This window comes from Microcebus murinus, chromosome 1, assembly GCF_040939455.1.
Source record: "Microcebus murinus isolate Inina chromosome 1, M.murinus_Inina_mat1.0, whole genome shotgun sequence".
Lineage (NCBI taxonomy): Eukaryota > Metazoa > Chordata > Mammalia > Primates > Cheirogaleidae > Microcebus > Microcebus murinus.
Genome location: NC_134104.1, coordinates 153,482,533 through 153,495,526, shown reverse-complemented (window position 1 = coordinate 153,495,526; position 12,994 = coordinate 153,482,533). Strand labels below are relative to the sequence as shown.

Below are 12,994 nucleotides of genomic sequence, written 5' to 3'. Positions count from 1 at the left end.
TGAGCTAGGCATGATGCCATGGCACTCACTCAAGCCACTCACTCAAGCCAAGGCAACAAAGCCAAGACTCTGTCTCAAATAAATGAATGAATGAATGAATGAATGAATGGGGTTTTTCTAAATACCCTAGTCAGCTAGGGTATTGTGAATCATCCATAGCAATTGTTGAATATCTGAAAATGCTATGATCAATATTCATAGAATCTTCGGGGAGAGAGTTTCCAAAGAAATACTGGATATTTGGCTTTACCTCCTTAAGATATAAAGTGTAGTAGGCAGAGTCCTTAGTGCTGATTTTCCTCCACTTTAGGATGTTAAAAATGTCAATTGTTATTTGTGGGTATTTGTATCTAGTCATGGCCAGGTGTGTGGGTAGCATAGGGAAACAAACAGTGGAAGATTGACTGGTGCTGAGGAGTGATCATACTTTGGAACTTTCTATTATAGCTCAGATGCCCACTTTGGAATCTGATGCCAGTTTTGGAACTGATGGTCTTGCTGTTCATTTGGTGGTGTGGTAGGCGTGAGCTAAGGAGTCACACAAGCATAGCAGATGCTACTTGTTTTGTTTTGCAGTCATATGGTTTCCTCAAGTTAGTTGTCTTTTCTTTCATGTCACTTAAAATACTCCATGTGTTTTTGTTTTAGTTTTTCTTTTTTTTTTTTTGAGACAGAGTCTTGCTTTGTTGCCCAGGCTAGAGTGAGTGCCGTGGCGTCAGCCTCGCTCACAGCAACCTCAAACTCCTGGGTCCTGGGCTCAAGCAATCCTGGTGCCTCAGCCTCCCAAGTAGCTGGGACTACAGGCATGCGCCACCTTGCCCGGCTAATTTTTTTTCTATATATATAGTTGGCCAATTAATTTGTTTCTATTTATAGTAGAGACGTGGTCTCTCTCGCTCAGGCTGGTTTGCTCAGGCTGGTTTCGAACTCCTAACCTTGAGCAATCCGCCCGCCTCGGCCCCCTAGAGTGCTAGAATTACAGGTGTGAGCCACCACGCCCGGCCTACTCCATGTGTTTTTTTTTTTTTTGAGTGCCGTGGCGTCAGCCTAGCTCACAGCAACCTCAAACTCCTGGGCTTGAGTGATCCTTCTGCCTCAGCCTCCCGAGTAGCTGGGACTACAGGCATGCGCCACCATGCCCGGCTAATTTTTTTGTATATATATATATATCAGTTGGCCAATTAATTTCTATTTATAGTAGAGACGGGGTCTCGCTCTTGCTCAGGCTGGTTTTGAACTCCTGACCTTGAGCAATCCGCCCGCCTCGGCCTCCCAAGAGCTAGGATTACAGGCGTGAGCCACAGCGCCCGGCCTATGCTCCATGTGTTTTTAACATAGCTTTTACATTAAAGGACCTTGAGAGTATGGCTTACTTGTTTTCTTTACAATTCCCAGTACCTTATTTGTTATAATAATATATGGTAGTCACAGACAATATTTGTAGATTTTGCCTTCGTATTCCCATATTATACAATCCCAGGGAAAATGGGTTTGTTAGGTTTACCGGTTAAAGGACTAAGTGCAATTCTAATTCTTTTTTTTTTTTTTTTTTTTTTTTTTTTTTTGAGACAGTCTCACTCTGTTGCCCTGGCTAGAGTGCTGTGGAGTCAGCCTAGCTCACAACAGCCTCAAACTCCTGGGCTCAAGCGATCCTCCTGCCTCAGCCTCCCAAGTAGCTGGGACTACAGGCATGTGCCACCATGCCCAGCTAATTTTTTCTATGTATTTTTAGTTGGCCAATTAATTTTTGTTCTATATTTAGTAGAGACAGAGTCTTGCTCTTGCTCAGGCTGGTTTCAAACTCCTAACCTCAAGCAATCTGCCCACCTCGGCCTCCTAGAGTGCTAGGATTACAGGCATGAGCCACCGTGCCGGCCTCTAATTCTTGATAGTCGTAGCCTGTGGAAGAAAGACTGCCACTTGAGTCTGACCTTACATGGATGATAGACATCATTGCTGTCTTAAACTCTTTCTGATACTTATGGGTCTGGGATACCCCCAGCTATCACATAATTTCACATTAAGGGAGAATCAATAGTATTTTATTTTATTAATTTAATTTAATTTATCTTATTTTATTTTATTTATTTATTTTTGAGGCAGAGTCTCACTTTGTTGCCCTGGCTAGAGTGAGTGCCGTGGCGGCATCCTAGCTCACAGCAACCTCAAACTCCTGGGCTCCAGCGATCCTACTGCCTCAACCTCTCGAGTAGCTGGGACTATAGGCATGCTCCACCATGCCCGGCTAATTTTTTCTATATATATTAGTTTGCCAATTTATTTCTTTCTATTTTTAGTAGAGATGGGGTCTTGCTCTTGCTCAGGCTGGTTTTGAACTCCCGACCTCGAGCAATCTGCCTGCCTCGGCCTCCCAGAGTGCTAGGATTACAGGCGTGGGCCACCGCGCCCTACCTGTTTATTTTTTTTTAAGATAAGAGTTCCACTCTGTTGCGTGCACTGGACTGTAGTGACATTATAGCTCACTGCAGTCCCAGTGACATTATAGCTCACTGCAGTCCCTTTATACTCTTGGGCACAAGTGGTCCTCCCACTTCAGTCAGCTAATTTTTTAAATTTTTTGTAGAGTTGGGGTCTCACTATGTTACTCAGGCTGGTCTCAAACTCCTGGCCTCAAGCAATCCTCCGGCCTTGGCCTCCCAAAATGCTAGGATTACAGGCATGAGCCACCACACCTGAACAATAGTCTTACTCTTGATTGTTACTGGATAGTTAGAAATTTTATTTGAGAAAACCTTGTCTGTTTAAGTCATGTATGCTACAACTGTATGAGAATTAAATACCCAAGATGCTTTTCTTTGCCTGAAAGGACACTGACACTGTTGAATCTAAACAGATGATTTTGCTCTTTCTTCCTTTTGTTTGGAGACATGATCTCGCTCTGTTACTGGGGCTAAAAAGATTGCAGTGGGATGGTTGTAGCTCACTGCAACCTCGAACTCCTGGGCTTCAGCAATCTTCCTTCCTCAGCTTTCTGAGTATCTAGGACTATATGTGTGTTCCACTAAGCCTGACTAAGTTTTTGTTTTTATGGATAGAAACGGGGTCTTGCTGTTGTCGAGGTCTCTAGCTCCTGGGCTCAAGCGATCCTCCCGCCTCAGTCTTTGAAAGTGCTAGGATTACAGGCGTGAAGCTACTGCCCTGGCCTAAACAAATGATATATATATATATATATATGTATTTGAGACTGTGTCTTTCTCTGTTGCCTGGACTAGAGTGCTGTGATATCAGCCTAGCTCACAGCAACCTCAAACTCCTGGGCTCAAGTGACCTCCTGTCTCAGCCTCTCTAATAGCTGGGACTACAGGCGTGCACCACCACACCACACCTGGCTAATTTTTTCTATTTTTAGTAGAAACAGGGTTTCACTATTGCTCAGGCTGGTCTCGAACTCCTGAGCTCAAGTGATCCTCCTGGGTCGCCTTCTTGAAGAGTGCTAGGATTACAGGTATGAGCCCCCACACCTGGACTGATTTTTTTTTTTTTTTGGACTGATTTTTAAACATATGTAAAGTAGACAAAGTTTCCTTATACTTTGTAGTATGGTAGTTCCCTGCCTGTGGATCTGTGAACTACTTTTATAGAAGAAGGTATCTTAGATTTAAGGAAAATTGTGTATGTCATGAAATTAGTACTTTATTTTGCTTGTAGTAGATCTTAATGTTACCTCTTTTATAGGTGTTGACACCATGCATTCATATATCACTGAGAATACTCTCACATAATTTGTAAAGTGCTGTTTCCATTTCCAAATAATTTTAACTCATTTGCATTGAATTTTGAAAGTAAGCTTTCACTTGTGTTTAAGGTGGGAGACAGGTTAATTAGTGATGTTTTCTTTCATTTAGGCGGAGATTCGACCTACAGAATCCATCCCGAATGGATCGTAACGTTGAAATGTTTATGAATATTGAAAAAACATTGGTACAGGTAACTTGGAAACAAGTTATTAAAACCTTTTTCTGTAGTATATTTTCAGTTCTAAGATTTGCTTTATTGGATTGTCAAAAGGAGAAAGGAAGAAAAATGTTCTGAAGTGTGTATTATTTTTATGAGTGGGGATTAGAGCTATGACTAATCTTGTCATATTAAGACTGCTGATTTTAAGTTACTGGTGAAATAATTTCTGATAATTTTCTTTATTTCACCTAATCTATTATTTGAATCACCCTCACTTTATTTAATATAAACAGTCTTCCATCCTATTGGCCACTAGATTATATAGTCATTTTCTTTGAGTTCCATGGTTGTGCCATAGATATAGATCTTATTTCCCTAACTGGATTATAATGTGGAAGAGAGAATGCTTAATTTTCTTCTTTGTTTCCTGGTATTTTTATCGATTGATAATTTATAGCAATCACTCAATTAGCATTGTTAAAGAGACCTGGTAAAAATTCAGCTAGGTATTATCATTACCTTAATGCGTGAAAGTACCTGTTTCCCCGAAATAAGACAGGGTCTTACATTTATTTTTCCTCAAGAAGACACCCTAGGGCTTATTTTCAGGTGATGTGTTATTTTTTTTAAGTACGGTACAACAATCTACATTTATTAAATGTAGTTAAGTCGTCTTCTTCTGGAACATCATCATAATTCTCCAAACCTCGAATTTCATCCTGAATTTCTTGCGACTCTATTTCCTTTAGAACCATTGACCTCAATCTCTCATGTTGAGCAGCAGAGCTCTCATGGGTCAGATGAGAAGGGCTGCTCCTCTCCTTTACCATTCCACGATGACATGCATGGGTTGTGCAGATACACTGTGTAGCCACGCCCATCACTAGATCTTATTTTCTGGGTAGGGTTTATATTGCGCACATGCTTAGAAATCCTGCTAGGGCTTATTTTATGAGTAGGTCTTATTTTTGGGGAAACACAATAGTTTGTCCCACACATACTCTCAGCTATGGAAATAATTGAATGTTTTGTTTGTTGGTTGAGTCTTGGTCATGGGTTGGGAAATTAATATACATGTTTTGTCATTGTTGGTGTGGTGTGGTGTGGTTTTTTTTTTTTATTTGCTTGCTTGTTTTTTTTTTTGAGACAGAGTCTCACTTTGTTGCCCAGGCTAGACTGAGTGCCATGGCAGCAGCCTAGCTCACAGCAACCTCAAACTCCTGGGCTCAAGCGATTCTTCTGTCTCAGCCTCTTGAGTAGCTGGGACTACAGGTATGCGCCACCATGCCCAGCTAATTTTTTCTATATATATTAGTTGGCCAATTAATTTATTTCTATAGTAGAGACGGGGTCTCGCTTTTGCTCAGGGTGGTCTCGAACTCCTAACCTTGAGCAATCCACCTGACTCCAGCCTCCCAGAGTGCTAGGATTACAGGCGTGAGCCACCATGCCCGGCCCTTTGTTTTTTTTGATACAGTCTCACTATGTTGTCTGGGCTAGAGTGCTGTGGTGTCAGCCTAGCTCACAGCAGCCTCAAACTCCTGGGCTCAAGCGATCCTATTGCTTCAGCCTCCTGAGTAGCTGGGACTATAGTCATGCACCACCATGCCCAGCTAATTTTTTCTATATATTTTTATTGGCCAATTAATTTCTTTGTATTTTTTAGTAGAGATGGGGTCTCGCTCTTGCTCAGGCTGGTTTGGAACTCCTGACCTCGAGCAATCCACCAGCCTCGGCATCCCAAAGTGCTAGGATTATAGGCGTGAGCAACCCCGCCTGGCCACTTAGCTTGTTTTTTGAGATAGAGTCTTGCTTTGTTGCCTGGGCTAGAGTATAGTGACATCATCGCAGCTCATTGCAACCTCAAACTCCTGGGCTAGAGATCCTCCTACCTCTGCCTTTTGTGTAGCTGGGACTATAGGCACATGCCACCACACCTCGATCATTGTATTTAATTTGGTATATGTATCATTTTTGAGACAGAGTCTGACTCTTGTCACCCCTGTTGTCTAGGCTGGTCTTCACCTCCTGGTATCAAATCATCCTTCCCCCTCCCCCTCCCCAAGTACTAAGATTCCAGGTATGAGCCACTTTGCCTGGCCTCATTGCTCTTTTTAAAATTAGAGCTGAAAAAAAAGAGCTATAATTCTTGTCAAACAAAAGATGTAGCCAAAAACACTACATCAGACTGTTAAGATGAATTCAGGTAAAATTGGCTAGGAGGATTAATTTGGCAATATGGTCTTGTACCTTAATGAAAAAGCTGCTGAATTTAAGTCATGATTCTCAACATTTTTTGTCCAGGTGTAACCAGTTGCAGAAAAGGGATCTGAGGATGGTTTTAGTGGCTTGCTGAACACTTAAAGTTTATCTTGAGATAAGATTTACATTCTTCATGACAGTGCTTCTTCCTCTTTTAAGAAGTATGGCTTTGTGTGCCAGCTTTTGCCATTAGGGTAAGACGTAAATAATGTGACATTATTTCAAAATCAAGAGAATTTCAAAGTCTGTTTTTTCTTCTTCAGAACAACTGTCTGTCCAGACCGAACATCTACCTCATTCCAGACATTGATCTGAAATTGGCTAGCAAATTGAAAGATATCATCAAACGACATCAGGTAATAGAGATTACCACTTCAGAAATATGTAATAGTAAGCCTGTAATAAATATTTAACCATAATATCTTTGGAGCTCAATGTGTATCTGCAGTAAAATAAAGTTTTCTCTGTCTTCTTTTTCTTTTTTTTTTCCTTTTTATGTTTTTGAGACAGAGTCTCACTTTGTTGCCCAGGCTAGAGTGAGTACTGTGGCGTCAGGCTAGCTCACAGCAACCTCAATCTCCTGGACTCAAGCAATCCTCCTCCCTCAGCCTCCCAAGTAGCTGGGACTACAGGCATGTGCCACCATGCCTGGCTAATTTTCTTTTCTATATATATTAGTTGGCCAATTAATTTCTTTCTATTTATAGTAGAGACGGGATGGGTCTCACTCTTGCTCAGGCTGGTTTCAAACTCCTGACCTCAAGCAATCTGCCCACCTCGGCCTCCCAGAGTGCTAGGATTACAGGTGTGAGCCACCTTGCCTGGCCAAATTTTTTCTCAATGTACCAGGTTTTTTTCTGTCTACTCACCTCCAATTTTTAGCCTAGAGTAATATTTAATAAATTAATGGTATGAAGTTGTCATAGTTTTATTGTGATATACTCTTATATAGAGTTAAGGAGAGATACCAAAGTGAGGGATTTGGTGACACAGTTTTTGGAAAGAAGAGATCAAATACTACTTTCAGGCAGGGCGTGGTGGCTCACGCCTGTAATCCTAGCACTCTGGGAGGCTGAGGCGGGTGGATTGCTCAAGGTCAGGAGTTCGAAACCAGCCTGAGCAAGTGTGAGACCTATCTCTACTATAAATAGAAAGAAATTAATTGGCCAACTAATATATATAGAAAAAATTATCTGGGCCTGGTGGCGCATGCCTGTAGTCCCAGCTACTCGGAAGGCTGAGGCAGGAGGATCACTTGAGCCCAGGAGTTTGAGGTTGCTGTGAAATAGCCTGATGCCAAGGCACTCAGTCTAGCCTGGGCAACAAAGCGAGACTCTGTCTCAACAAAAAAACAAAACCAAATACTACTTTCAACTAATGCTGTTCCCTCTCCAATTATATTTGTTCTATTTATATATATGGTTTAAAAAAATAATTTAAAAATATGACTTCCTTATAGCCTTACCTGAGTTATTCATATGTATTAGTGCTGACTTTTAAAATTTATTTAATTATTTTGAGACATGGTCTTGCTCTGTTACTGAGGCTGGAGTACAGTGACACAATTATAGCACATTGCAGCCTTGAACTTTTAGGCTCAAGCAATCCTCCTGTCTTAGGCTCCTGAGTAGGTAGGACTACAGGTATGTGCTACCACACCCAGCTGATTTTTCTACTTTTTGTAGAGGCAAGATCTCGCTTTATTGCCCAGGCTGGTCTTGAACTCCTGGCCTCAAGGGATCTTCCCACTTCCACTTCCCAAAGTGCTGGTGTTATAGGTGTGAGCCACTACTTTCAATCTCTTCTGCCATCTTAATCTCCTTCCTCTTCTTTCACCTGAGGCTAAGATTTTGGGTGTTTGCTGTATGTAGGGTTTATGATTACATGTGGCTAAACTTTAATCAAACCCATGACATGATACCTAGCTAAGGAGACCCAAGTAGGAGGTAATTCTGAAGCATCATTTATGTGATAAATTTATCAATCCTTAGGATTAGTTGAAAAGTCTCATGAAATATCTTTTTTTTTTTTTTGCTGCAAAAAGAGATTACCAGTTAAATTATGTTTTAGCATTTAGTAAATTATTTTGCTCGCTCTGAAAGTGACTGTTCATAATACTCTCTACAGTTGCAGATTTAGTAGTCTTACTCATATATGACATCTCTGCCAAAGTGAAAGGTAATTTAATTATGCTGTTAGATCAGGTTGTCTGAAATCCATTTTGTTTTTTACAAGTTTTATAACTTTCACTTAACCTTCTTTTCTCCCTTGGCGCACCTATTTATTGAAGTGACTGTCAAATGTACCTTAATTACATGTGCAATGTGAAGAGGACAGATGTGTAGTAAATTAACTCTCCTTCTTTCAAGCTGAAATTACCTACTCTAATTGCAACCAAATCATGCTGGAAAGAGTTTATATATTTTCCTACAGTGTTCTTCTGAATATTTAGCTATGTTTCTTTTTTTTAATTTGTTTTTTTCTTTTTGAGACAGAATATCACTGTGTTGCCCAAACTGGATTGCATTGACATGATCAAAGGATACTACTATAACTGCAAATATCTGGGCTCAAGTAAATGGCCTTCTTCACCTTCCCAAGTAGCTAGGATTACAGGCATGTGTTATTATGCCTGGCTAATTTTTATATTAACAATTTTTTGCAGGCCGGGCGCGGTGGCTTACGGCTGTAATCCTAGCACTCTGGGAGGCCGAGGTGGGCAGATTGCTTGTGGTCAGGAGTTCGAAACCAGCCTGAGCAAGAGTGAGAACCACCCCGTCTCTACTATAAATACAAAGAAATTAATTGGCCAACTAATATATATATAGAAAAAATTAGCTGGGCATGGTGGGCGCGTGGCTGTAGTCCCAGCTACTTGGGAGGCTGACTCAGGAGGATTGCTTGAGCCCAGGAGTTTGAGGTTGCTGTGAGCTAGGCTGCCCTCACGGCACTCTAGCCCGGGCAACAGAGTGAGACTCTGTCTAAAAAAAAAAATAATAATAATTTTTTGTAGAGAAAGAGTCTTGCTATATTGCCCATGTTGATCTCAAAATACCTGTCCTCAAGCATTCCTCCTGCCTTGGCCTCCCAAAGTTCTGGGATTATATGTATAAGCCATCACTTGAAGTCCATAGCCTCATATTTTGTGCCTTTAGTGATTGTTTTCTAGGGATATGTTCTTTTTTTTTTTTTTTTTTTTTTTTTTTTTTTTTTTTTTTGAGACAGAGTCTCACTTTGTTGTCCAGGCTAGAGTGAGTGCCGTGGCGTCATCCTAGCTCACAGCAACCTCAAACTCCTGGGCTTGAGTGATCCTTCTGCCTCAGCCTCCCGAGTAGCTGGGACTACAGGCATGTGCCACCATGCCCGGCTAATTTTTTATATATATATCAGTTGGCCAATTAATTTCTCTCTATTTATAGTAGAGACGGGGTCTCGCTCTTGCTCAGGCTGGTTTTGAACTCCTGGCCTTGAGCAATCCGCCCGCCTCGGCCTCCCAAGAGCTAGGATTACAGGCGTGAGCCACAGCGCCCGGCCTAGGGATATGTTCTATAGGGATGCAAGGATCTAGCTGGTTACATAGAATCTTAGGAAAGAGACCTTAAGAGTTAATAATACAGTACCATTATTGGGTACTGATTATCAGGCCTTTACTTAAGCGTTTTAAATACATTAACCACTCACACTGAGCACTTAATGCTCCTATCACTATTCTTAGTTTATTGCATTTATTATTTCATTAAATATGAAATGTCCGGTTTTCAACCAAAAGTGTAGTTTTTATATCTCAAACAAGAAGCAGAACAATTAAACAAAATATGTGCATAGACTACTGGCATAGATTTGCCATCCTAATGGTAGCTTGTTTATGCCAGCACCGAAGAAGCCTAGGGAGCGAGTGGCTATGAAATGACAAAAGGCATTTTCCACAGCTTGTTGAGAATTCAACTTTTTTCCTTGCAAGAAGTGGTAGTCAGTTGGTGCAAGGTCTGGTGAATACGGTCAATGACAGAGTTTCCAAGTCCAGGCTCTGTAGTTTGAGTACTGTTGTGTGATATGTAGTGTTGCAGGAGGATTGGCTGGTCTCTGTGACTAATCTCAGTTGCTTAATCATAAGTATCCTCATCATTTCATCTATTTGGTTACAGTAGACATCGCCATAATCGACTAACCAGGTCACGAAGCTGCAGTGGATAATATCAGTGGTGGACCACCAGACACCATTAGCTTTTTTTGATGAATGTTTGGTTTTGGATTGTGTTTAGGCACTATTTCCAGTTGATGTGCCGAATGCTTACAATTGTCAAAAATAATCCATTTTCATCACATGTAACAATGTGGTGTAGAAATGGTTCACCTTTATGTCATTACAGCAAGGAAGGCAGGCTTCAAGACAATTTCTCTTTTGATGCTCATTTACTTCATGTGGTACACATGTTATCTAGCTGCTTTACCTTGCCCATTTGTTTCAAATGGCCCAGTATTATTGGAATAATAACGGTAAACCTTGCAGCTAATTCACACGTAGGTTGAGATGGATTTGCTTCCACTATAGCTTTCAGTTCATCATTATCCACCTTGGGCTCAGGTCACTCACATGGCTGATTTTCAAGATTAAAATCACCACAATGGAACTTCTCAAACAATTGATGTACTGTGCATTTATTAGCCACATCCTTTGTAAACACTTTGTTAACATTTTCAGCTGTCTGGGCTTCACTGGTTCCGTGATGGAACTCATAATCAGCAATAACAAGAATTTTTGACTTATCCATGGTTTCACAAAAATGGCTCTAAAAATTATTTTTGAAAGATAATCACAAGCAAAAACATGCGTTTGAAAGAATGAGGATTTATCTTCACAATAAAAACAAAACAAAATAATAGTAAACGTCAAAGTGAAATGTCAGAGATATTAGCTGTGAAACTTAGTACATAGGAAACTGGACATTTAATACTTAATAACAACCTAATATTAACTCAGTCCTACAAAATTCTTACGATAGTTATTATGTGATTACTCCATTTCATGGAAGTCACCGAAGCATAAGAACACTCCCATATTATGCAAGTAGCAAATTACACAGCTGAGGTTCAAACTCAGGTCTGTCTAATGGACTCCAGAGGCCAAGGTCCTAGATACTATGCTATTCTGTTTTCTCACACTCACTAGATGTTGATACCTCTCTGCAACTTGTTCAAAGTTTATTCAAAAATGTACTTGGCTGGGCTTGATGGCTCCTGCCTGTAATCCTAGCACTTTGGCAGGTTGACACAGGAGGCTTGAGGCCAGGAGTTTGAGACCAGCCTGGGCCACAAAGCAAGACCCCATCTCTACAAAAAATAGAAAAGTTAGCCAGGTGTTTCTGGCACCCACCTGTAGTTCCAGCAGCTCAGGAGACCGAGCCCAGGAGTTTGGGGTTGTAGTGAGTTATGATGGCTCTACTGCACTGTAGTCTGTGCAGCAGAGTGAGACCTTATCTTTAAAGAAAACCAAAAAGCAAATATATTCTTGAACAGTTCTAGACCATGAGAGTTCTTACCTTATGAGGCAGCTAACTCATCTTTTTTCAACTCTAAATTTTTGAATTCTAGAATGTTTCCCAGGTAGCACCGTATATTTTTCTTAATGTAATAATCAGTGAATACACAGCGATACCTGTTTTATTGTCCGTTGCTTCATGGACATTTGTAGATACTGTGTTCAAAAAAATCCTAACAAATTGAAGGTTTATGAAAACCCTACGTTGAGCAAGTCTGTTGGCATAATTTCCCCAACTCCATGTACTCACTTTATGCCTCTTTGTAACCTTTTGGTGATTCTTTTAATATTTCAGCCTTTTTCTTTATTATTATATCTATATGGTGATCTGTGATCAGTGATCTTTGATGTTGCTATTGTATTTGTTTTGGGGTGCCGCACACTATGCCCATAGAACATGGTGAACTTAATAAATACTGTGTATATTTTTACTGTTTTTCTGACTGTTCCACTACCTGGCCATTCTCCTGTCTCTCTACTTCCTCTGGCCTCTGTATTTCCTCAGATACAAGAATATTGAGGCCAGGCATGGTGGCTCATGCCTGTAATCCTAGCACTCTGTGAGGCTGAGGTGGGAGGATTGCTCATGGTCAGGAGTTCGAGATGAGCCTGAGGAAGAGTGAGACCCCCCCACACTTTTTTTTTTTTTGAGACAGAATCTCACTCTGTTGCCTGGACTAGAGTGCCGTGGCATCAGCCTAGCTCACAGCAACCTCAAACTCCTGGGCTAAAGCAATCCTTCTGCCTCAGCCTCCCGAGTAGCTGGGACTACAGGCATGCGCCACCATGCCTGGCTTTTTCTATATATTTTTAGTTGGCCAATTAATTTCTTTCTGTTTTTAGTAGAGACAGGGTCTCGCTCTTGCTCAGGATGGTCTTGAGCTCCTGACCTTGAGGGATCCTTTGGCCTCAGCCTCCCAGAGTGCTAGGATTATAGGCGTGAGTCACTGTGCCCGCATGAGACCCCATTTCTACTAAAAAGAGACAGAGAGAAAAAATAGCCAGGCAACTAAAATAGAAAAAATCGGCTAAACATGGTGGCATGTGCCTATAATCCCAGCTACTTGGGAGGCTGAGGCAGGAGGATCGCTTGAGCCCAGGAGTTTGAGGTTGCTGTGAGTTAGGCCAATGCCAGGGCACTCTAGCCTGAGCAGCAGAGTGATACCTTCTCTCCAAAAAACAAAACAACAACAAAAAACGTGAATATTGAATTAGGCCAGTTAATAACCCTACAATAGCCTGTGAGTTTTCCAGTGAAAGGAAGAGTTGCATATC

The 12,994-nt window shown here is 41.1% G+C and overlaps 1 protein-coding gene across 2 annotated transcripts in view; it reads left to right on the top strand.

Moving 5' to 3' along the window:
- The window catches only part of SMARCC1 (SWI/SNF related BAF chromatin remodeling complex subunit C1), a 156,052-nt gene that overhangs the window by 28,103 nt on the left and 114,955 nt on the right, over nucleotides 1–12,994 (top strand). For both annotated transcript variants that reach the window (XM_076007163.1, XM_076007160.1), the window contains exons 4-5: nucleotides 3,867–3,948; nucleotides 6,444–6,536. In XM_076007163.1, the coding sequence (XP_075863278.1) occupies nucleotides 3,867–3,948; nucleotides 6,444–6,536 (175 nt within the window). The remainder of the gene's footprint in view (nucleotides 1–3,866; nucleotides 3,949–6,443; nucleotides 6,537–12,994) is intronic.